At 39.9% G+C, this 25,583-nt stretch overlaps 1 protein-coding gene across 2 annotated transcripts in view; it reads left to right on the top strand.

Moving 5' to 3' along the window:
• Positions 1–25,583, top strand: part of LOC125898879 (seizure protein 6 homolog) — a 118,295-nt gene that overhangs the window by 86,793 nt on the left and 5,919 nt on the right. For both annotated transcript variants that reach the window (XM_049592889.1, XM_049592888.1), the window contains exons 5-11: positions 5,917–6,102; positions 7,034–7,202; positions 7,728–7,894; positions 7,977–8,171; positions 9,991–10,129; positions 21,365–21,561; positions 23,239–23,433. In XM_049592889.1, the coding sequence (XP_049448846.1) occupies positions 5,917–6,102; positions 7,034–7,202; positions 7,728–7,894; positions 7,977–8,171; positions 9,991–10,129; positions 21,365–21,561; positions 23,239–23,433 (1,248 nt within the window). The remainder of the gene's footprint in view (positions 1–5,916; positions 6,103–7,033; positions 7,203–7,727; positions 7,895–7,976; positions 8,172–9,990; positions 10,130–21,364; positions 21,562–23,238; positions 23,434–25,583) is intronic.

Below are 25,583 nucleotides of genomic sequence, written 5' to 3'. Positions count from 1 at the left end.
AAAATTTGAATTTCAGATAGGTGAGAAAGGGCAAGAAGCAATATAAACAGAAACACTTTATATTCACAAAGCCAGGACAAAACCATCGCTGTTGCACTGATAAGAGAGAGAAAAAGAAAGGAAGCACGACAGGAAATGTTCCCTTTTGAACTCTTGTGAATGAGTACGGAGAAATGACAAAAATAAAGTGAAAAAAACCCAAAACATTTAGCCCGTGTTCAGATGCCTGGTGATTATATATTGGTTATGACAAGCTACACATAAAAAACAAAACTTTCTAACTTCAAACTGTGCCATTTAAATCTCAGAGGCTTTTATCTATTTTTTCCCTTACTTATTTTTTTATGGACACCTATTTTAAAATGATATTAAACAAAGTAGCAATACATGTCAGCTATAAAGTGTTGTTTGTGCGACATTATAGCATTTATGTCAGTAATATCTCCTTGTTTTGACCTTTGATGCCCCCCCTTCATCTAAATAGTGTGATTTTGAAAGAAACAGAAACACAGTGGGATGATGCATCATTTTCACACTTTGTCTTTACTCTTGGACACCTTATCTATTTGACAGTAAATTATATTTGACAGTAACAAGATGAGTGTTTAAGACATGTTTTATACTTTGAGAAAGTGTCGACTTATCACCATTTAAAAAAGGAATTTATCAGAGTGGTCATAACCACGGTCTTGCTTTGTTAAGATCGGTCCTCCATGATTCACAAAGCATATACCAGTGGACAATGCAACTTCCTGTCTGTAGTGGGCACCTTTTTTTCGTTTGGGCTCAATCCCAGTACACCCCCTACCACTTAGCGCTTACCTATCTGTTTTGTGTCTTCACATAGGGGTAGGGTGTCCCGATTCTTGTTGGGGAGGAGGTGAAGGGTGAAGTGTTAGGGCTAACAAAGGTTTTTCAGTGGCACACTTTAAACTTAGTGTTGAGAAAAATCATCTGCAAGATGGCTGCCACACATGTATTTTCCTTATTAATGAAGAATTAAAAAGTATAGCCCTTGTATTATCTTAAATTAATGCAGTTTTAATGTAATATGGTCCTTTTCTTTATAACATTAAAAAACTCTCTTGTATGCTGCTGTCTCAGTAGCTAAATAGCTAGCTAGCTGAAGTTACATTATCATTGCGGATTTGTGGATGACAGTCCCACATTTTGACTTCTTTGAGTCTGTGCACGAGCCAGACTGGGACTGGCCTGACCTGACCCATCGCATTCAGGCTGGCTCGGGCTGTGATTTCTCAATATTCCCCCCAGGCTTCAATCAGGTCATGTGGGATCCAGATCTTGGTCTTTTCATTTTATTAATAAAATTTTCTTTTATGTAGATGTTATGGTCTGTCTAATCTCATGAATAATGTATGGTCTGTGTCACCATCAACCCATTCTGCCTCTCATTATTGAGGAGAAATGTGATACAATCTCTATTTAATATACACAGCATCTGACAGTTCTGGTCCTGTGCTTGACGTTCGGTAGGAGAGGGTGCATCTTGGACATTGTGTCACCAATGTCTGTAACGCACTGAAAAGACTTTAGTTGTCTTTAGCCTGTAACCACACCTCTAATATCAGTGCAGAGTAGCAGCATGCGTTGCTAACGTTAGCCCACAGAACACCGCTAGTGGCCTGGTAATGAGGTAGGGTTCTTTTTTATTTGATGACTTGTTTAATCGATTGATAGTGTAAAACTTCCGGTGTGAACAAATCGTGAACGTGCATGCTTTTTTATCTCCATCAGATAAATTGCTAATATCATTATGACTGTACCATTATTGCCACAATTGAGTCCGCAAATGCCACTGACAACTACTCAGGATGTATCAGGGTCCTTAAGGGTTTTACCATGTAAAAAGGAAGATTTTAACCACTACCCCTTGTAACTCTGTTCTGAAGGGCAACGGGGCACTGGAAAACGAGGGGTGGGAGTAAAACTAAGACATGGGATTGGGCCGCGATCTAAAATGCTAGTCATGCTGTGAAACAGGGTTCACCTGAATATTAGCAATGTGACTCTTCCCTTTCCCCGACAAGGAAACAATAACTAAAGAAATATCTGTTTCCTGTGGCCCTACAGTACTATCAGCTAATCTTCCTGGCTGTCTGCACTGTGGATCTATTATTTGTAATGGCAAAACAATCAGACTTTATGGCCCAGCACCACATCTACTGGAATGGAGGCCGCGCGTAATTTAATACTTCGGGAATTGGCTCCACAATTTTTGCCTCCGGCTCTCCCGCTGCATGCTCAATAGGGATGTAAATGCTGCTATGATAATGGCAATAACTAGGTTCATTGGAGCTGGTGATAAACTATGAATTGAATGGATGACCCAGGGGCAGCGTACCTCGTCCCTGTGGCTCACTGATTTAGTGCAAAAGAAAGGCCTGTTTCATTACGGTGGAAACCACGGCTTGCGTGAAAGAAAAAGTAGTCAGTAGATTAAAACATAGTGGATGGGGGCAGTTTTACAAGCCTTTATGGCCATTATGCATTTAGGGCTGTTTTCCCTCGAGTTCAGGTTCAAAGATTGATAGAATAACATTTTTGAATATCCAATTTAGCTTCAAGGTAATACTAGAAACATCATTAAAGTGTTGTTTTTCATCCACAATGAAGCCTGAATGAAAGCACTTCAAATCCAGCCCGCTGTAGAGTGTCTGAAGAATCTTTTTTGTGCTGTTTAGCCTCCACTTGCCCTGCATCTCCTCAGACCTCAGTGGCCAAATATATTAAAGTATTCATGTGTGTTTCTATCAAGTTTCAGCTGTCTCTTTTTTACATGTGGCTGTTGCTCCGGCTCTAAATGGGTGATGTTGTTTATCTGTTTTATCGTTGATCCTGTGTCAAATCTTTAAATGGTTGGTGATTACTTTATCAGGACAATTTAGATTGGGTCAGGGAAGTTTTAAACCACTGTACCAAAAAAGTCCTGTGATGTTTCATTTGATAAAAATCAAGCAAAAAAATAAAATAAAATAGAAACATGTCGCACTGGAGCACATTTCTAAAGACAGGCTCACACCAAACAACCATTCAACTATGCAGCTGAAAATTGCTGTAGTCCATGTCTTAATTCTGTAAACAACAAATAACTTTAATCATATTAACGTAAGTGGATTAAGGTGTTTACACTACATAGCCCATGCCTGATTATTATCATAATTGCTTTTAAGACTCCAAGTACAATTTCAGCGCAGACAGGTCTTTCACTCTGCCCTTTCCCTTGTTGTTTTCTCTCTCTATTAGCGCTTATTAAGGCTGTGCATTCATTCCATTAAGCTGAAACATGACGTGCAACTTGCAAAAGTTTGAGTAAAGTTGCAGCTTTTAAAAGCTTTCTGTAATTTTCCCCGGCACACAATCACACTGTGATCGTAACACAAGCCATAGCGGGGTCCAATTATGTTGCTTGTTTTGTTGTTCACACATTTCCAGAAGTTTAAAAGTTTTAGTCTGGTCATTAAAGTGCCTACACTAATGAGGTAGAACAGTGCAGCTGTTAGACAGGAAGAGAAGGCTGTTTAATAGCTTCCATTACAGACTTGGTTAGCTCACTCCATTATCCATGTGAACTCCATCCCATCCTACACCATTTATTCAAAAACAAGGACAGGACAACAATGCAAAGCAAGTCCAGGAACATTGATCTTACCCTGCTGGAATCACGACTCTTTGACAACCACTACAGAGGCAATTCCTCTTCCAGCTATCGCATTACAGGCGCATGATGTTCGACTGATCAGCAGCATTTCCATTTGTCAAAGTGTTTGCAGTGGCTCTACAGCGCACCACACAGTGATGTTAATTACTGTAGTGCTGCGAACATGTCTCTGTACATTTGCATACTGCATGAACTGGTAAACTGCAATAAATTAAGAGCTGGGGTTGTTTATAAACAAAGTTGAAGGTTGGTTATAGCATCTAATTGCGTGTGTGTGTGTATATGTGCGGAGGAAGAGAGAGAGAAGCGGGAATGGAAAAAATAATTTGTTTTTTCACCATTTATATCTAAATGTGTTCGGGTGCTCACTGATGGTTTGGAGGAGAGACAACATGGTCAACAATGCAACAAAACAGCAGGGGTTATACACAATGCAGGACACAGAGGATTATGTTGTGGAGCCAGTTAACATTGTTGGCTGCTTGTTTTGGCGAGAATTGGACTTTTGTTCCGAATGAAACATGAGCATGAAATTATGCATCTAAAAACTTTCAGTGTCTACACTGAATATCTCCCTCAGGCCACTGGACGCTGGCAAATTATTTAAAATTGTGATAAAAGTCAGACCAAGCGGGTCTCTTGATAAAGTGTTTCATCATCCGGACATACATGCAGTTATTAGCACTTTCATTACAGAGCTGAAAATGAGCAGATATAATTGGATATGATTAAATTGCATTATAGCAATAACATGCTCATTTTCTAAACCATCACTACTCTGTGACCTCTTCCACATAACAGCTTACACACTGGACAGACCACAGCAACAGTCACACATTGAATACTTTACTGGCATTACATTGGCAGAACGAAATAAGCACATTTATCCTCTTTCGAAATAAGTCACTGAATATTCAACGGGGTCTCAGGGAAATAATGAAATGAGCAAAAAATCTTGACAAAACATCACGTGGTGGTGAGCACAAAAAGTGTTCAAATTACATGCTGGCAAGATGAAAATTATGTCAATGCAAAGTCAATGAGGATCTTTTGTTGTGTGGACACATGAACTAAGTATAAAGACTGAGCGGGTGGTGGTGGATGGGCCGAACAAACATAGACTTTCAGCCAATGCTCATTACGAATCGCATACAAATTCTTTTTTTTTTTTTTTTTCGCTTTCAGTACGTAATGCAGCTGCCCTTTCAAAGTACGTATGTACGAGTATGCATACATTTGGAACATAGTACTTTGTCATGACATTGCGCATTGAACTTTATCCATCCCGGTCCATAGTGCAAAATTTGAAGTCAGAAGGAAAAGTATGCGATTTGGAAAAATTCCATTGGCCAAGCTTGACAGAGAAGGGGGTCAACCCGGAGAGCTCTGCTGTTGTTACTTTGCAATGTAGGTAGTTTTAACTGCATGCGTTGTTTGTGATTGACTAATTTCGGCCACTGGGGCCTCTGTCAGCTGTGACGATCTGTTATCTGTTTGCTGCTTAGTCAATGTGATGTATCTTCCACTGTGCAAAGGATTGTGGGTCCGATACCAGAAAAGCATGCTGGCTTGCATACTGCAAAACAGGACCGTATACAGTAAAAAATCCTGGTATTTTTGGCATACTGAATCTGATGTACTAAATCTTTTTCTGGCACAATGAATAGTATGGTAGCATGGGGATTGAAACACACAGCAAAAGTCAACGTGGTTATGTGATACAGACTGTACGCAACTACGCAAACTACTGAAGTTTACGCCACTTACTCACTTATGTCCTGTGCATAGTTATTTTAACTGAAACCATAATTTCTTTCCCTAAATGTGACTGAACTTTAAGCGTTTCACAACATTAATGGCGTGTTTGAAACTGGGACCATTGGGGTTACCTCTAACCTGCCGGGTAGAGTCTGTGCTTCATATACGCTTTAAGTCGTTTGTGCTGGCCTCAGTGGCTGTTTGCTGCATGTCATCCCCCTTCTCTCTCCCACCTTTCCTGTCAATCTATGGTTGTCCTATCATTGAAGGCAAAAACGGCAAATACATTGTAAAGAGGTTGTGTTGATTATATTTCTGTGAGACTGTGGTACAATATTCATTTATAGTGCTTATGAAATAATTCACTTCAGTTCAAGGATTTTTATGCCTGGTCAGTGTGTTGTGTGAAAAGAAATACTCACATTATATTTAATTAAACTTTCTCCCATTCTCTCCATCTCTGACTCTTTCCTCTCCAGCCTTTGTGCTGAGCTGTGCATTCCCCAAAGAGCCTGCTGGCGGAGAAGTTTCAGTGACGCACCTCCACGCCGGCGGAGAAGCCTACTTCCGCTGTTTCACCGGCTACAAGTTGCAAGGCCCAAAAATGCTCACCTGTCGCAATGCAACCACGCCTTACTGGAGTGGAAAGGAGCCCCGATGTGTGGGTAAGGCCAACTGGTTCTTTGCCAGACACGTGTTTGCTCATTAACAGTAGAAGCAGTTCAGGGCAGAGAGGTACTGCGGACTCCTCACTGAACTGCAACAACAAAACAGCTCAAAAATGTAATTATACAAAACTAAATCTGTAGAACTGTAGGTGCTTCTACCTTCAGGTTAATTGGGATGCTGGCCAACCTTTTGTTTGAGATTTAATTTGTACCCAATTACCTTCTAGTTTTTAACACTGACTGGAGGGCAGACTTCTAAAGCGAACTTGCAATTGTAATTAAATTTGTTCAAATGTTTTGCGAGAAACTTTGTTAAATCAGTTTTGTTAAAATGTGACATAAGTTTTTACAATTAAAATGTGCAAATTAAACAAAACTTAAATATCGCAGGTGTACTGTAAGCCCTTTTCAGCTTTCCACTTAGAACGTAGATGATTTTGATTAACAAAAGCTTTCACTCGGTTGTCTCCCACCGAGTTGATTAGTTACACTCTGAGGCCAAATGAGTGTGTTTGCATGTGATTAGCAGCATGGGGAGCTATTCTTTGGAGACGGGGGAAAACAAGGCCGTTGGACCTGGCTGCCTTAATTAGAACTGGGCTGCATGACTCTCCTTCTCCTGCTGGTAAAGGCTCATCTGCCAGTTCCAGCCTTTCTCCATGTCTGCCTGCAGCTGGTCTGAACTGATAGTGTTACTGCTGCTGTTTTGCTGCTCTCTTTACAAGTCCATCACACACAGTCACACACTCTTAGACCCAGGTGAGCTGCCCAGTATAGTCCGGCCACAATCCACTGGATATTGATGCAATCTATGCTCAGACAGGGACTTTCCTCCAAAACCCACCCTGGTTTCATTACTTTTCTCATCTAGTCCCTCTAACTCTTTGTCTTCTTCTTCTTTTCTCTCATTGTCTCTCTTCTTGTATAGCATCCTGTGGGGGGATGATAAAAAATGCCACCTATGGTAGAATTGTCTCTCCTGGTTTCCCTGGCAACTACAGCAACAATCTGACGTGCCACTGGGTCCTGGAGGCCCCTGAAGGCCACCGGCTTCACATTCACTTTGAGAAGGTGGCTCTGGCAGAAGATGATGACAGGTGGTGTATGCACGCTGTTAAAATCAATCACACGTTGAGAGCGAGCGCGTGCAGTGTGAATGTTTGTGTGTGTCTTCAGCTAATAGATGGCACTGAGCTTTAAACTCGTTTTCTGAATAGCAGTGTGCCTGTGGATAGACCATTAAAACCCTCAAAGGCTATAAATAACCAAAATCTTTAGGGAGCGACAGATGAATTTGAAAGGACCTTTTATCATTATAATCCTTTAACAGTGTTCTATCGAGTGAACGAATTGAAGGGACTACAGAGGGTAGTGAGAGGTAGGAAACAGCAATTCCATTACATTTTTATTCAGTAACTACTGATCCACATGGCTATCGTCACACATGGCCATTCACCTCATTATGGAGTGGGGGAGAATGTTATCACAAAGTTATTACAACCACAACTGGAACAGTGAGCAGCTCTGGGATGGCTTGTAACTTCTTTTTTTATGCTTCTCTTACCTTTCAAGGCTCACTTACATCTATTTTAAACTGTCTTCTTTCTCTGTGTGTTTTTTAGGCTGCTGATTAAGAATGGCAACAACATAGACTCTCCCCCTGTGTACGACTCCTATGAAGTGGAATATTTGCCCAATGAGGGTGTGCTCAGTACGGGACGTTACTTGTTTGTAGAGTTCACAACAGATGGGACAATGACCTCCACCGGTGCAGCCATCAGATATGAAGGCAGGTTGATCGTGCGGAGATTGCTAACAGTATGTTGTACCTTGTCATTTATGTTTGATGCCATGTATTTTTGTGCGCGCAGCTTTTGCAAAGGGCATGTGCTACGAGCCCTTTGTGAAGTACGGCAACTTCAGCAGCAGTGACTCCACCTACAGTGTGGGCGCAGTTGTTGAATTCTCATGTGACCCTGGCTACACGCTGGAGCAAGGCTCCGTAGTGATTGAGTGTGTGGATGCACAAAACCCACAGTGGAATGAGACCGAGCCAGCTTGTAGGGGTGAGTCAACACATTTCATCGAGTAATTGTGCGATATGAAATCTTTTTTAAAAATGTACTTCCTCTGGAGCAGAACTTAGAGGCAGATATAACTGACCTGAGGACCCAAGGCTTTTATTGTCTGCTTGATCATTGCAGGAGTTAGTAAAGTCTCTTTATTCAGACATTAAAGACCACTGGCAGTTAACCATATCTTCCTAAGCTGCTTTCCTCTGATCCATGATAAATTTCCTCTTAAAACTGTAACAATGACTTACTTTGATATGTGTGCTTGCAGGGCACACTTTAGAAGTGCTTAAGATTAAAAAAGGCATACAATAGTTGGCCTAAGATGAACACCAGCACACTGCGTAGACTGCGCACCATACTATATAGCTATCCCTGAGTCCTTCCCTTCTCCTCCCTTTCTCTCTCACATTCTCTTCCCACACATGACACGTTGACCTTACTCTCGGTGTTTGTTGCCTGCATGGTCGTCCTGCCAAACAGGAAAATTGAAAAGCTCTCTTGTAAAGCTAGATACGAGAAAATTTAATTTCTGCCCCTGTGGGTCATGGTCATCAAGTGGTTCGGCGATAGTATGCAGTTTTATAAGGTTCATGTCAAGGAGCCTGCACACTCGATTTCAGCTGTGTTTTATTAAGCATTAAGACCATGGTTCCATCCCATGAAGCTAGTTCGTGTATCAGCATAGTTTTAGTTACTCTAACCATGTTAAGTGCGCAGCACAAATAGCATGACTGGATATTTTGCTTTCTAATTTATCTGTTAAATGAATTGTAATTAAAAAAAATTGGGGTCTTGAAACAGCCCAGTCCCCAGAAGGAAATTTTGGAATTGTACATTTCTGCAAACCACAAATACAGTATATTTCCATGTTTCAAATTTACAGTATTATTTCTAAAGTGACACAGTATATGAGCTGACCTTGTCATTAGGAGTTGGAGGGGATGTTGGATGGTGTTACACCAAGGTTAGATGCCTGCCAAGAGGCAAACCACTGCAGACCACTGTTGGAGACTAACACACAACAAAACGGGTTGTTTCTAAGGGAGTCATTGCTGTGTTTCTAGCTTTTCAGCCATTAAACGTGAGTTTTTTTCATTAGTGACCCTTGGCTCTTTTGTAGCAGCTTTTTAGCCTCAAATGTGATTTCTAGCAACCGGTGGCTGTGTTTCCAGCGGCTTTTCAGCCCCCAAACATGAGACTCATTGCTGTATTTTCTGCAGCTTTTTAGCTCCCAAATGTGGGATGTTTTCTACAGACATCACAGCATGTCCTGCAGGGAATGGGCCCTCAAAAGTGAGTATTTCAAGGCAAAACATGATCTTTTCCTAACCATAACCAAGTGGTTTTTGTGCTTAAACCTACCCATGTTAACTACAACTTTAATAAAACGTAAAGTTTCAATGTATTTGCTACATAATACCATGCATGTGTAATACATCAGTGTTTTGCAGAAATGTACAATGGCAATATTTTTTCAGGCAATTGGGTTGCTTGACATTAGGGTTGCAGTGATAAACTGGTCTCGCAATGTACCGTGGTATAAAAACTGATGGATATCAAATCATGTACATTTGCCTATCAACGGGATTGAAAAAAAATGCAGCCGAACTTACCTGCACATCTCTTTTTTACACACACTTGCATTAAAAAAATGGTTTCAAGTTTCAGTCAGTCAGTCGACCACCCCCTCCACCCTTCTGTTTTCATTCCTTTAGGCGCCATTTGAGAGACAGTTATCGTACCTTCAAAATGTTGTTACACTGCATATATTTGTTTCTCAATGTCAACCTGAGGTGTTTGTGTGTTGTAGCGGTGTGCAGTGGGGAGATCACAGACTCTGCCGGTGTGGTGCTGTCTCCTAATTGGCCTGAGGCCTATGACAAGGGCCAGGACTGCATCTGGGGTATCCATGTGGAAGAGGACAAGAGGATCATGCTTGACATCCAAGTGTAAGAGACTGCACTCAGGTGTAAGAGTAGACATCACACAGGAAGGTCAGAGAGGAGGTCAGATTGACCTCGAGATGTTAAACACTCAATCTCTGGACACAAACACGCACGCTCAGTTTCTTTTCTCATCTCCTCTCACAGTCGCACAGACGCACTACGACACGCACATGGGGAAGTGTTTCTGTGGTTGCAGTCACTAATTAGATTTTTTTTTTCATCCGCTACATTAAGAATTCTGTGTAGCTTCCAGCTCGCTCTCTGACCAGATTAGCCAGTAAGCCTCCCTGCTCCCACTTCCCTGGTGTGTGTCTCAGATTTGGCTTTGAAATGAATATGCTCTGGCAGTGAACTACCCTGAGCCACTTATAGAGCCTTCCCAACTGTAATTCAACACACATTCAACACACGTGCACACAGATGTCAAAATAGACATGCACATACAGGCACACACTGTTTCTCCTTCACTTGCACTGTGTATGAATGTCCGCCCCCACCACACATACTCCACATCTCATCCAAGTTATTGCTCAGAAACAAAGTGTAAATTATCACATTTCCTGGATATTTCTTCACTAAATATTTCTTTGAAAACCAAACTATCCAAGTGTGTGCATGAAAATCTGTATTATTATCTGCTCATCTCATATGGATTCATCTGTTTGCCTGGTTTAAGTCATTCCCGCAATATTTCCACAAACATGCATCCTATAGGAAGCACAACAACTACAACATAAATGATTTGTGTTATTGCCTGGAGCACTTGAACACAAAGAGGGCATAGCGAGGTTAGAATTAAACCGACGGGAATACTGCCCAAGGTTGGAGAAAAATTGAGTCACAGATGAATCTGAAACTGAGAATATTGTTAGCTATTAGCCATAGAGAACATCTATGCATGTAGGCATTTGCTACCTTTAATCTTTTACCTCTTTTTCTATAGTCTGTTTCAAACAGGACAACATTAACATTCTAAATGGGTCCCTTTGTATTTCCTGTTTGAATGTATGTTAATGCAGAAGCTGACAGAAAGTAAACAGGGACCAAAGTTGTCGCCCTAGCAACAGAATAGTAATGAAACGGTCCATATTTATAATTTATTCATTCTTGCTGTAAGAATTTATATACATTCTGAACAGCTGATAAAATTGTGACATTGAAAGGTTTAATTATGACATGAGGTCTGGATGCTGTTTTTGTTTTTTCTTTTTTTTTCAGGCAGCAAAAATATTTTTCCAAGTAAAATGAACATTTTTATTACACATATCTTTTTTGAGGATAAGTGCAGAGGGGATTTTTTGTTGTTGTTGTTTTTAAAGGGTGAATAATAAAAAAAAAAAAGATCGACAAGCATTCTCATTGGTGTGGTGGTGCAACAGCATTTTTGTTTGTTTGTTTGTTTGATATTCTAAATTGGTATTCTATTCTATCTGCTGAGTTGTAAAAACACAAGAAAAGACAGAGTACTTCCTGTTTACTTCAATCTGGACACTATTTGGGCAGAAGCTGCACTACCCTCAGTGATCACAGTGAGGTGGTCACAGTCCAAAACCATGATTGTACTGATTTTTAGCTGTCTTGATTACCAGTATCAGCAGGATCAACCTGGATATTTCAAAACGAGTGCCTGTATTTGCACTGCAAATACACAGGAAATAATACTGATATGACTACAGATTTATTGTAGTTACGACAGAGTACAATCAGAACACGTTGTACTGCAAGACAGTATTCAGTCATTTTTTAGATGTTGCTACAAATAGCTCCAGGGATTCTCTCACAGCTGTGGTGGAAATATGGAGGGTTTCTGTACGGGCTCAGGTTGTATGCCTTTCCATGGCCACAATACACATAATGCCCCAAACATTATTTCTTAGGCTTACGGGACCTGAGATATGGGCCATCACTCAAACATGATCCACAGATCAAAGGGAATAATAGCATCAGAAGATACCAATAATACACAACGTCTGAATACAGCAAGGGTTTGCGTGACCCTGCTTGCCTCCCTCTTCTTTAGTTGCAGATTAAGACTCAGTGATTAATGTCTGATGTTGAAAGTCAACCAGGCCACCTAGGGTAAAAAAAGATCAGAGAGGATTTTTTTCCCCCTCCTTTCAGAAGTAAACAAGTTTGATTTGAGGTAAACTGATTTTCATTCAGGGATCTCTTTTTAAATTGCATCAGCCATATATTTGTTTTAATCCGAGCCACATGAGGCTGCTCGCTGCAAATTAATGGTGCTGCGGCCAGCTCTAGTTTATCTCAAGGTTGGTCATGCATGGCCTTCGTGGCAATAGAAACCCACAGCTTGTCTGATCCCTGTAGACCCTCCCATTACCCTCATGTCTGGTCGGCTCATCTTGAGAAGCATTCCTGAAGGCTGGGTCAACATGGAATTTGTGTGTTTGTGTGTGCGTGTTACACGCGTTGAGGTGACAAAAGGCTCTTGCGGATGAGAGCTGTCTCATTATAAGGGTGGGCACACACTTTTCCACATTAATGAGAATGTTTTCAGTATTATCATTCATCACTGTGCCTGTGCTGGCAATTACAGTGGAGCAGTGTGCATAATGAGGACTGATTAATTAATTTAGGCCAAACAGGAGGGCTGGCTCTTTGCTAATTAGCATGGAGCATGGCTCGAGCGAGAGCAGGAGACAAGAGGTTACAGCTGATATCCCCACCTGTGGAACACAACAAGGTAAATGATTCACATGTGGATTTTAGCATTCAGAGTGTATTATTTCCAGAAATAGCTGTACATTTCAACACAGCAAGGAAAGTCTGTTTGACAGTGGTAATGCTTTTGTCAGTTTACTGAGCAGGATCAGACTTTTAAGGTAGGACATACTGGGTTTATAGTGTCCTCTTGTGGTCACTTTGAACATTACAAGTCATTTGCAAGTCTGCTCGTGCTGGGGAAGGTGCCTGGAAAATAAATGATGTTTTTTATTTGAAGAGAGATCCCTTTTTTTTCTGCTGAGTAGAACAATTCAAATGTCAAATACGTGTAGGAATAGATGTAGAAAGTTGCCTTTTGAAAGCTTGACATTGAAAGCAATTTCCATTCTGTTAGAGTTACTGGATATTTGTCGGGTTCTTCAGACTTGACTTGACAGGTCAGTGAAGGTGACAAAACGCCTGGAGGCTTGCACAAAACACAGCTGTCATCCCCTCATCTGCAGAACTGAGCTGGTGCCATTGGTATGCAGAGGAGCTCTCTGAAATTCTTTTAAAAGTCCTTTTTCAAAACAGATCCCTTGAACTTTGCAAACACCCAAGTCACGTCAATGAAGGAGACATTTAATCGAATAGGACAACTCTCAAGCGTTGCCTTTAAATTGTTTTGAAATGGGCTTTGTGCATCCTTACCCTTGAGCATTTACTATGTTAAAAGCCGGTCTTACATTCTCACACATCACTATTTTGACATCACTTTGGCTATTAGTCGTTCACGGCTCACATTAGTCTTAGTTAGTCATTCAGGCTCTGGCCAATTACAGACCAGGACAAGAGTCAAAGTAGTTCAGCTGGTAATTTTTCAAAATTGATCAGTGAGTTGTGCCAATATTGATTTTAATTGTCTGGCTGGTTGCCTATTTCATGCTCACATTTATAGTCTCGTACAGCAGTAGAGTGACTGTCACCAAAGTTGAATTTCAATGTCATTGTCTTAAAGGGACAGTTCACCCCAAAATAAAAAAAAAAACATATTTTCCCTCTTACATGTAGTGCTATTAATCTATCTCAGTTATTTTGATGTGAGTTGCCAAGTGTTGGAGATATCGTCTGCAGAGACATGTGCCTTCTCTCCAGTATAATGGAACTGGATGGCACTCAGCTTGTGGTGAGCAAAGTACCAAAAAAACACATTTAAAAATCTCGTAAGCAAAGTCTTGTTCAGGAAATTAAGCTAATGTTTTAGCTTGCTATTAATGTTTACATCTCTCATTGTCATGAGCATGAGCCTTTCATCCATGAGTAGATGCACTCTTCCTTCTGTATGGTGATACAGTTGTCTGCTTTAGTTCAGTAGAAGGAAAATAGTTCCTATATGAAACTGCTCAATGAAATTGTAGTACCCTGACAGGAGTCTGATAAACAATAATGTTACTCTAAAATGGAAGGAGAAGATGAACTGACAAACACAGGGGGCATATTAAAAATATGCCTTCAGATGATTAAAATCAGTTTGCAACACAGCACAAGGTGTGACTGCTTTCCTGTCTGGAGGGGAAACCATTAAAGGAGCCAGGTGGGATGACATTTGGGTGGACTGATTGCCAGGTTGCTACAGAGAAGGCAGCTGAGCGACCTGTAGTAACTCACCACAGAGTGCTGTGTAAGTCTTGACTAGAGGCACTGTGTGTTTGGCACCCTTTTGTGTTGTCACCAGGATTTTTAAAAAAGCACTTAAAGCCGACAGTGGAGTGAATAGATGGGGTCAGTGGGAAAATTTAAAACCGAGGCTGACTGCAGCATCTTTGATGAGTTCGAACAACTGGGGAGACGATTTAGGAACCCAGACAGGAGAAAAGGTTACACGTAGGTGTCAAGTAGGCAAGCGAACAATTTGCCAGCGCTGTCGACTTTAAATCTGATGTTTTCGGGTATGGCAGCGTTGCTGGCTTTGCATCGTGTGGGATGGCAGAGCCAAAATATTTTGCATAAAAAAAGAAAGAGATCCGAGACCAAACGAGTGGTAAGTGTGAAAAAGTGGAAAGTGTGAAGACAGATTTTAACTCTGTGATCTCTACATGATGAAGATGAGACACAGAGAAGCATGGGCTCAGTCTTGAGATGCAAAGATAATGAAGAACTGAAATCAGATTTCATCATGTGCAAAAATATGAGCTCTACCAGATTAGTTAAAGCTAAAGCTAAAGAATAAAGGTTGTGGAGTTATTAAGATATGCCACTGTAAAGGCGAGTAGAATTCATGACAGTGTGAAAAAATGAACCCAGGTGAAAACCCTCTAGAAAATGGCTAAACCTGTAGAGCATAAAGCAAAAACGGAGCAGCAGGTGCTGTATTTTTTTGTCAAGTCCGATGAAATGCAGAGACTGGAGGTAATCACACGGTAAGATTGCCAACTGACAGTACCACATCTCTCCTTCTAGGGTAGTCTAAATGCAGGGAGACCTTTGGGAGGAGATAAGGTGAAATACAGTGCAATGATAAGGGGGGTAGCCTTGTTGACATGAGCAGCAGGTGGAGGATGGAGCTTGAATAGCAGTGAAGTGTGATATGTGGCGATAGAAGAAGATGCAAACAATTTGGCTGTGGTGTTCCTCTGTGGACATCACCCATGTTTTACTGTGACAGCTATTGTGGCATGACTGCTCAGTGTTAATACAAATCGTCATTTTCTGTCATTCTGTGCAGTCACTAAGTGTGTGCAAGGGCCATCTTATCCAGAAGTGCTGAGTATGACTCACAAAAGATGTTATGAAAATATAGAAAGTGTTGGCATTGTATGTTTCTGCAAACCACAAATGCATTTTCACATAATGTTTTTATATTATATCACTGTTTCTAAAGTAGAGCCCCCATATGTCAGTGTTTTTTGGTGACCCATGGCTTTTTTTCCTGCAGTTTTTATATGAGTGTTTCTTCAGGACCCATCACTTATTTCAGCCCCCAGACTGGGTGCTTTTTAGCAATCCATGGTTGTTTTTCTAGTGGCTTTTCAGACTCCAAACATGGGTGTTTTAGTGTCTTATGACTGTTTCCAGAGATTTTTTGGCCCCTAAATGTGGGTGTCTTGTAGCAATCCATGGCATGTTTTCTTGCAGCTTTTTAGACCCAAACTGGATGTCTTTTAGCAATGCATGGTTGTTTATCCAGCAGCATTTTAGACCCCAAACTTATGTGTTTTTGTGTCCTGTGGCATCTGGAGGCAGCATCTTTTTAGCCCCCAGATGTAAGTGTTTCTTGGGGACCGTCACTGTTTCAGCGCCCAAACATGGGTTTACTTTCATGATCCATGGCGGTTTTTCCAGCAACCTTTCAGCCCCCAAATGTGGGTGTTTTTTAGTGGCCCATCTGTTTTTAAGCAAGGAAAGCAGTTGTTTTGTAACGAGCTGATGGGGTTGTGCCCTCAAGTACTCGAGTACTTTAAGCCAAAACATAATTTTTTTCTAACTATAACCAATTGGTTTTGGTGCCTAAACCTAACCACACATTAACCACAGCATTGTTGAATAGAATAGAAGTCATTGTACCAGTACAATGAAATTTAATTTTAATTTAATTTTTAGAATATAAGAAAACTACGGAAGCCCTGAAATACGGAAGCCCTGAAAGGCAAGGTGAAAAAAAAAACAAAAACGGGGCAATGTCAAAGTTTATCTCGTACGTACGGGATATTAAGTCATACGTACGAGATATTAAGTCATACGTACGAGATAAGTCGCAATTATTTTTTTTTTTCACTTTGCCTTTCAGGGGCTACGGAAGCCCTGAAAGGCAAGGTGAAAAAAAAAAAAAAAACGGGGCAATGTCAAAGTTTATCTCGTACGTACGGGATATTAAGTCATACGTACGAGATATTAAGTCATACGTACGAGATAAGTCGCAATTATTTTTTTTTTTCACTTTGCCTTTCAGGGGCACTGGCCCATTTATTTTGGAGGGTAAAAAAAAAATGAAACGACAGGTTTTACCTTCTCAGTTACTTTGACTACAAATACCTGCTGTAAACCATAATGGGACAGAGAGATTTCTCCATAAAATATTTATATGACATAATTCTATATAGAATTATGTCATATAAATAATGGGACAGAGAGATTTCTCCATAAAATATTTATATGACATAATTCTATATAGAATTATGTCATATAAATATTTTATGGAGAAATCTCTCTGTCCCATTATGGTTTACAGCAGGTATTTGTAGTCAAAGTAACTGAGAAGGTAAAACCTGTCGTTTCATTTTTTTTTTCCCCTCCAAAATAACTGGGCCAGTGCCCCTGAAAGGCAAAGTGAAAAAAAAAAATAATTGCGACTTATCTCGTACGTATGACTTAATATCTCGTACGTATGACTTAATATCTCATACGTATGACTTAATATCCCGTACGTACGAGATAAACTTTGACATTGCCCCGTTTTTTTTTTTTTTTTCACCTTGCCTTTCAGGGCTTCCGTATTTCAGGGCTTCCGTAGAAAACATAAAACATAAAGTTTCATGTATTCGCTACATTATAACATGCAAGTGTTATGTAACCGTGGTTGACAGCAGAGTACAATGCCAACATTTTTCTTGCAATTGGGTTGAGCAAAGAATGTAGGAGCCCATAGTGTGAAACTTCATCAGTTTATTGTGTTGATTTCCTTCTCTTGCACACTCTAACAAATGAGATTTCAAAATGCAACATTTCCAGATATGCATGAAGTGTATTCATGCGGTTTGGAAATGGAAACTGGCATTGTCATTCCTGTCACTTTTACCACAGCGCCTGATTGTTGGAGAACATGGAGGTGTAAATTGTCCCCATAGCTGTCCAACTAACCAGAGGGAGTACCTTGTCACTCAGCACCTCATTTCACTCCCATTCATGCAGCTGGCATCTATTATTTGTGTCTGTCAGGAGAAGCTGAAATTCATTTTTCCCCCCCAAATTTCAGCACCAGCACATTGCACAAGCAAACAGTGGAATCCAATCATTCTGGTCATGTTTTTGTCTTAAAATGTTGCTTCAGGGAGTTGCAATAGCCTCAACTAGTGGCCTATGAATATACACCTTGTGGGTCTAATTATATAAAGTGTTGGTTAATGCGGGATGCCAAATGCAGGATTTGTTCCTGTCTGGGTGAATAAAGCTGAAGTGGGTGCATTTTATTAGCACGCTTGTTTCTATTCAGCGGTAATGTGGAAATTCTGTGGGGGAGGTTGTGAATAGGAGATTGAGGAGAGGTAAACAGACTCGGGTCATTTCTTTCCTTCTATCACATAAAACTGTCAGTCACAAGCTCCTACCACTGCATTTGTTCCACCAAAGCTCCAACAATTTAGTTAGTGTGTGCATATTCAAATGGCTGAGTCTCACAGGTTCTGATAGTCAGTCTGAGAACACCAGGAAAAGGAGAAAAGCACCTCAATCTCAACTCCAATGCACCTCCTCATTCTAAGTCAGTCAGTGTTTCAGCACAAATTGCAATTTACTCTTGAAGTAAAAAAAAAAAAAAAAAGCTGAAGCAATCACAGTGACATATAGTTTATAGTGTGTGAGACAGGTGATTCAAATCAGTGAGCTGACAGGACAATCAACATAAACATAGACATAGAGTTCTTAGAGACGTTATTCATTAGGGAACGTCCATACTGGTCCATGTCTGTATTTTAAGAGCCGACAAACACAAAACAGAGAATAAGAATAAACAAAGACAAATGTCAAATGTATAGAAAGTACAATTTGACATTAAGGGATGATGTTCCACACACAATCCATACCCACACCTACTATCATTAACTCAGGCCATGTCCACACGGAGACGAGATTAGGTGTATCCACAAAGGTTTTTTTATCGTATAGTCCTTTCGTAAACATGGAACCAGTGTTTTAGGAGCCCAAATACGGCAACTTTTGGTCCCAGAGTGAAAAAATCTGAAGACGCCACCTTCGCGTTTCTGTATTTACAACACAGCACGCCTCTTTTCTGAAACGATGATGCCATAACCCCACCTCTGCCTTAACCCGCATGCGCTGGTCAACATTCTCCTGCAGTTTTGTAGTTTTGTAATAAGGTGTGACCCTAAGTAGCAGCTCTACCACGTCGTCAGTCCATACAAAGTGGGCTCCTCTGGCATTTGTATTCTTCTTCATGTTTGTTTACATCACACCAGTTTTATGTGCACGCTCCGTTCTGTTGTGGCAGCATTGCAGCGTCACTTACAGGCCTTGCATATATACTACAGTGTTTTCAGTGGCTTCATGTTTACGTACACATATCTTGAGACGGTTCTGTGTTTATGGAAAACTTTTAAAAAACAAAATCGGTTCCGTCTTCGTGTGGATATGGCCTCAGTTGAGGACAATAGTAACAAACATTTTTTTCTTTTTTTTCAATTGTCTTTAAAACATTTTGCAAGACCTTTGCTTCTATTTATTTATATTTATTTATATATGGGACAGGCCTTTAATTCCTTTCATGCAAAAGTGTTGGTCAGCAAAGATGGGAAATACAATAAAATTGTTTATTTAAACCAGTGTGAATATTACTTGTTTAAAAATTAGGCTTCAGATAATATATCAATTATGAGTCATTCAGTTGATCTAGCTCTTACAGTAAGTGCATCAGAGAGAGAGTGAGTCACAGCGCTCAAGGATTATGGTGCCTGACATACTAACACAAGTCCACTTTATCCTGTTAAAATAATATTCACAACTTGGATTAATTTTTATGAAAAACCCTTATGATTCTTTTGATCTGAGGACCCTTACGGACTAAAGGAATATGAATAACTTACATGGTAATCAAGAGATGGACACACAATTTGAGGTTGCCAACAACGTGGTTTTATACATCCGAAGAACTTGGCAACCAGAAGACAGAAATTTAGTTGTCAAAAATTGTCCAAATTATGCAATAAGTCCTGCTGACTTAAATTTAAATATATGCATGGTTTTTTACTTTCTATTTTTCTACTGAATTTTACTCTACAATTTTCTTTTATGTTTGTTGGTTCATAAAATGAGATGACATATAGGTGTTTGAAGGCATATTGACAAAGTTTGACCTCTCTATAAAATCTATTTCTATGTTCAAGTTGATTGCCCTGTGACCTTGTGATTAGAATCAGCTGTATGCCACTCTATATATGTCTTTCAGGTGCTATTTGCGTCATCATCCTGACTGTGCAGCTCTCTTTCACTTACCTGCAACCTTGCTGTACATCAGAGAATAACAGTTTGTCTCAGGGCCCATAATTATTTATATGTTAAATATTTTGGCTTGGTTATAAGCTTGACATGAACTAATCACACAGTTTTCTGCAAGCACATACAAACATTTGTCTTTAAAAGGATCACAACTCAATACGAGATGGCATGACAGCACAGATATTTTGCAGAGTAAAAGTAAGTTATTATCAGAGAGATAAATACAGGGGGAAAAGACAATGACACATTATTTGAGGGAAGGATGTGATCACAGCTGAGAGAGGAGCTGGAAATATGATTTCCAGGCATTGCAACTTGCAATTTGCATTAATGCAAATTGCATAGAGGAATGTAGAAAAGCTGGGAGGATTGTTATTTGTTACCATTTCGGGAAAGCACTGGCTGCCTGAAAATGGTTTGATCAGTTGCTCGATCACGTACAGCAAATAGTGGTGGAGAGCTTATGCAGGGGACTGTCGATTCAAAGCTACAAAGCATGGCTCCTACCTGTGACATGTATGAAGAAGGCATTTTTCTGTTATTACTTTAAGTAACATAACACAAATAATCATACAGCCAATCTGCGCTGCTAGTTTGACACCTGCCTGTAGGCACATAAATTGCAGCTAGTTTCTACTGCTTATTGTGTCAGCAGGGAAATACAACTTATGCGGCAAATCGTGTGTTTTTGTTTTTTTTTCACTTTTCTCCATCCCCTGTGTGTGAATAAATGTCAAGCTTTACTGATGTTCTGTAAAGGGGTAAGGACATATGAATCTAGAAATGGAAAAGGTTAATGCATTCTTTAGTTAATAAATGACAGCAGAGATTCTGTCTAACTGTGGCTTAGCTGCCTCATATTCAATTTTATATGAGCATTATAGCTAACATTTAGATTATTTATTGGGTATTTATTATGGAGCCCTTAGTTGTCATTATTTTTCATGTGTTGCAGATTTTTTGTATAGGTCTAGTGATCTAAAAGATGATATTATATCATGCTCATGTGTTGCACATATACACCTTTGTACATATTCATGAGATCAATGTGTGGGGCGAGGACACATACATCATGAATTATTTAGTGTTTACTTCACATCAGATCCATCCAATATAAACAGAATTAATATGTTTCAAGTACTGCTGACATTGCCTTATGCCATCAGCTTTTGCTTTCATCAGCCAGGAAACATACCAGTCACTTTACTGTTGATGCTCTGAGCAAAATACACAGCAAATACATCACTTGACCACAGACGTAGAGCATTCTGTATTGCTGTGCTTTCAATGAAAACCTTCATTCATATAATTAAGAAGAAATGTAACCAGTTTTTACTTATGTTCTAGTCTCCATGTTGGTAAGAATGACCTGCTGACCTTCTATGATGGAGATGACCTGACAGCAAACATCCTGGGCCAATACAGTGGCACACGGCCACACTTCAAGCTCTATACCTCCATGGCTGATGTCACCATTCAATTTCAGTCCGATCCTGCCACTAACATCTATGGCTACAACAATGGCTTTGTGGTCCACTTCTTTGGTAAGACTGGTTTGATTTTTTTTTTTGTTTAGCTATGAATGAATGGGGATTTATTGAAAAAAATTAAAGGGTAACTTAAGTGTTTTCCAGCCTGGACCCTATTTTCCTAAGTTTTTGTGTCTAAATGACTTATGGGAACAACAGTTTTTCAAATTGGTCCAGTACTGAGCAAGACGATGCATCCAGAGGCAGTGAAACTGAGTGCAATGTATTTCCTGTGGGCAATTGAGCACCAACAATTTACATCCATTAAAAGTGTTTGTTTTTATCACTGACAGGCTGAAATTTTTATTATTAGCCTCTGACAACTTATGGAAAGGATTACTACAGAAATAGACCTTTTTGTTAAAGAGTAAAGTCCTTTTGGTTTAACCGGAAACAGCCCCAAAATCACCATCGTAAATTCCACCAGACGGCATTTAAATAAACAGTAATTTAAGAGTGTTTAAAGGCAGTTTATTTTCACATCTTACTGAGTTAATTAAGTGATTATTTTAACCAGACCAGAGAGGAACAGTGAAGAGGTGAACCAAGGTGGCTGTTGTGGGTCTTACTTTGCTTCTGTCAACTTTGAATGAAGTGTGTTTTACGATGATAAAATGACTCTTTCTTTAAATTGAGTCTGGTGCGTTTGGAGACGGCGATTTTGGGGCTGTTTCTAGTTGAACAAAAAGGATCTTAGTCTTTAACAAAGAGGACTATCTCTGTAGTGATTCTTTTCATAATGTTGTCAGACACTTTGAATAACAATCTGAGCTTGTCAGTAGCAAAAAGAAGCAGTGTTAGTGGATGAAATTTGACAGTACTCAGTTGCCTTTAGGGATTACATTGAAACCTGTTTAGTGGCTGCAGGCTGCAGTGGTCTCACTCAGTACTGGACCACTTTCTGAAACTGTTGTTCTTATTAGTCACTTAGACACAAAAACATGGGAAAATAGGGTTCACAGTGGAAAAACACCAAAGTAACCCTTTAATTTTCCTCTCTGGTTAACTGCAGCCCATTGCTTAAATGTATCTTATGCTTTTAGGGTAAAATTACCATTGCAAGACACACAAGAAACCAAAAAGATGGTGCTAAGCATGGAATGTAAAATGTTACTTGTATGGTTAACCCAGCAGGTTACCAATTACACAAAAAGGTCTATTTGTTCCTCTGTCTCTTTGCCTCTTTCTTCCTCTCGATGTGACTCTGTCTGTCTCCTGGCTTATCCCAGGTGCACAGGATGAGATAACAACAAACAGAAACAAAATAATAGGGTACACTTCAACATCAGCTGGTTTTGCCCAATGCTTTGTGTTCTTGGCCCTGTATGCTGCAGTTAGGGAGGCGCAGATTGACTGGTGCCAAACCACATGCTGTGTTCCTCCCAGCAAACATCACAAGCCTCTATTTACATTGTCTTCCCAAAACTGCTGCTGTTTAGTGCACACAGAACTGACAATTTATATGTATTCATTCCCTGCAGAGGAGGTTGTTATATATCAAATGCTAGAATTTCCTTGAGGAACCTCATTATGTGTCCCTTTACAATCCCATATAAAGAATGCACATTACACAAGAAAATGCATGTATTATTTAAATTATTTAAGTATTTCTGTATTCCCAGTACTATTGTGTTCCATTTCCCATTCTGTCTTTCCTCTCTCCTACCAACACAACTGCTCCAACGCCAACAGAGGTGCCGAGGAACGACACCTGCTCTGAGCTGCCAGAGATCACCAACGGCTGGAAGAGCACGTCCCACCCTGACCTCATCCACGGTACAGTTGTCACTTATCAGTGCTACCCTGGATTTGAGCTGGTAGGCTCTGAGATCCTCATGTGCCAGTGGGATCTCACTTGGAGCGGCGATGTTCCGAGATGTCAGGAAGGTGAGAGGATGCACACAATACCAAGTTCCTTTTTTATTTGTTCACACTTACAGAGTGAATGAGAGTAAGACCATACCAGCCATATTTACTCTCATTCTGTTTGTGGGTTTAACCCATGTTATGAAGTCATTTAGACTTTGATTGTCACTAGCATTTAGAATTGCTGTTTAGTCAGAATTACACAGCACTCACTAGGTATCAGGTGAGTCTACGGACAGCCCACAGTTGCACTTTTTATAGATAAGATCAGGGATACCCAACTTGTTTTGCCTGGGGGACACTTTTGCTAAATGGCAGAAGGCCTGGATCCATTCAGAAAATAAACATTAATCGTATTTATCAGTATATATATAATATGAAATGCCTGTGCTAAACCTTTTGGCATTTGCTGTCCTCACTCATCTTTGTCGAGCGGCAAATCCAGTCAGCAGCTCCTCACAGGTCAGATGTATGCAGGGGCATTTCTGGGATTTGAGGACATTTGGGGCTTAGCCTGGGCATTGTAGAGGGGTTTAGGGGGTCCTCTCCTCTTGCTGTGAGGCGAAAATATTAACCACTGCATCACCGTGCCGCCGTTTATTTTTAATGTCGGTTAGAAAATGGCTACAGATTTGGCCCACGGCCGAAACTGAGTATCACTGGATTACATGGTAATAAGGACCAGAATAATCATTTATCATGAGGAACGAATGAAATGCATAATCAGTTACTTGAATGGAAAGCAAACTGTGAACAGTATAAACACAATTTTAGAAAGACATCAAATATACAAACATACTCGAAGCAAACTGGTATTGGACTGAGATTGATGATACAGAGACTATTTCAAATTTTACAGCTGCTGACTCACAACAGCAAACACTGATAGTCAGAGTTTGCTATTGTGAATTTTCAATCCTGTATAATATGTAGTGTCTTTTTTTTTTGCTGAAGCAGGCCTCTTTTTTGCTGTGTAACACTACTAACTGGCATGTTGCCCATGACCCTCCTTAGTAGCAGTTGGTTGTAACTGTGATTTGTGAACTTAAAGGGGAACAATTTTACACCCTAAAGTCAATAACAGGTCTTGAGGAGTACTGCATAAAGGTTGTATAAAGCCTTTTGTGGCTCCAGAGGGGGCTGCATGAAATCTTATCATTTGCCAGTGTTGGTTTGAGTCTGAAGACTACATGTTTGGGATTTAAAAAAAAAAAACAAACAAATAAAAGAGTGTGTGTTTGTGTGTGTGTGTGTGTGTGTGTGTGGCTCTGTAGCCTGCTTCTCATCTCAAGCAAGGTTATATTAGCTGCTATAATAGCATGCATGAATCTCTTACCAAACTCAGTGGTTGTGTTGCATTGTGGGTAATATAGGCACCAGGTCTTGACCAGGAAAAAGAATGTGTGGAATATTAAAAAAAACAGTATCAGTTCTTCTGCATCAATTTTGATCATTTTAAAATGGGCCCAACCGTGTTACAGGAGTGCAAAGACACTAAAATCATTTGCTCTATTGTTAAAAGTTATTTATCTTGTGTGGCACTAAGACACACAAGATACAGTAGGAATATATTTGTTCATAGTTTGTCATTTGTCCTTAAAAAAAGCACTTTTTTAAATTATTTTTGCTTTGTTCAAAATATATGATAATAATAATTTTTATTTGTAGAGCACTTTTCAAGCCTAAAGCACCAAGTGTTTTTCAAAGGGGAAGAAAATACAAAATAAAAGCAATATTAACGAAGCATATGCATACATACACAAATAGATTCATACATGTGTAAATACATGTACACACAAAAAGAACTCAGTGAGAAGGGAAAAAAAAGAAAATAATACAAATACAATTTAGTTAAACATAATAACAGTATTAATAATAATAACATCAACAATAATCAAACACATAATACAAATAATTGTTTAGTCCATCAGCTGTTAGGAAGAGCCTCCCTGTAAATGTAAGTTTTGAAATGAGATTTAAAAACAGGAATAAAGTCAGCCAGTAGACCCAGACCAGCAGACTGAGGGGCCTATTGGGATGGTACGATGTCAGGAGCTCAATTATATACTCGGGAGCCAGATCCTTCAGAGCCTTGTGTGTGATAAAAAGCACTTTTAATGGGTTCCAAAAGAGACTGGAAGCCAAAACTGTGAAGCCAAAATTGGTCCGAT

The sequence above is a fragment of the Epinephelus fuscoguttatus genome, linkage group LG12 (assembly GCF_011397635.1).
Source record: "Epinephelus fuscoguttatus linkage group LG12, E.fuscoguttatus.final_Chr_v1".
NCBI classification, from domain to species: Eukaryota; Metazoa; Chordata; class Actinopteri; order Perciformes; family Serranidae; genus Epinephelus; species Epinephelus fuscoguttatus.
Note: the sequence above shows the minus strand (reverse complement) of the source record. Positions and strands in the feature narration are given on the sequence as shown.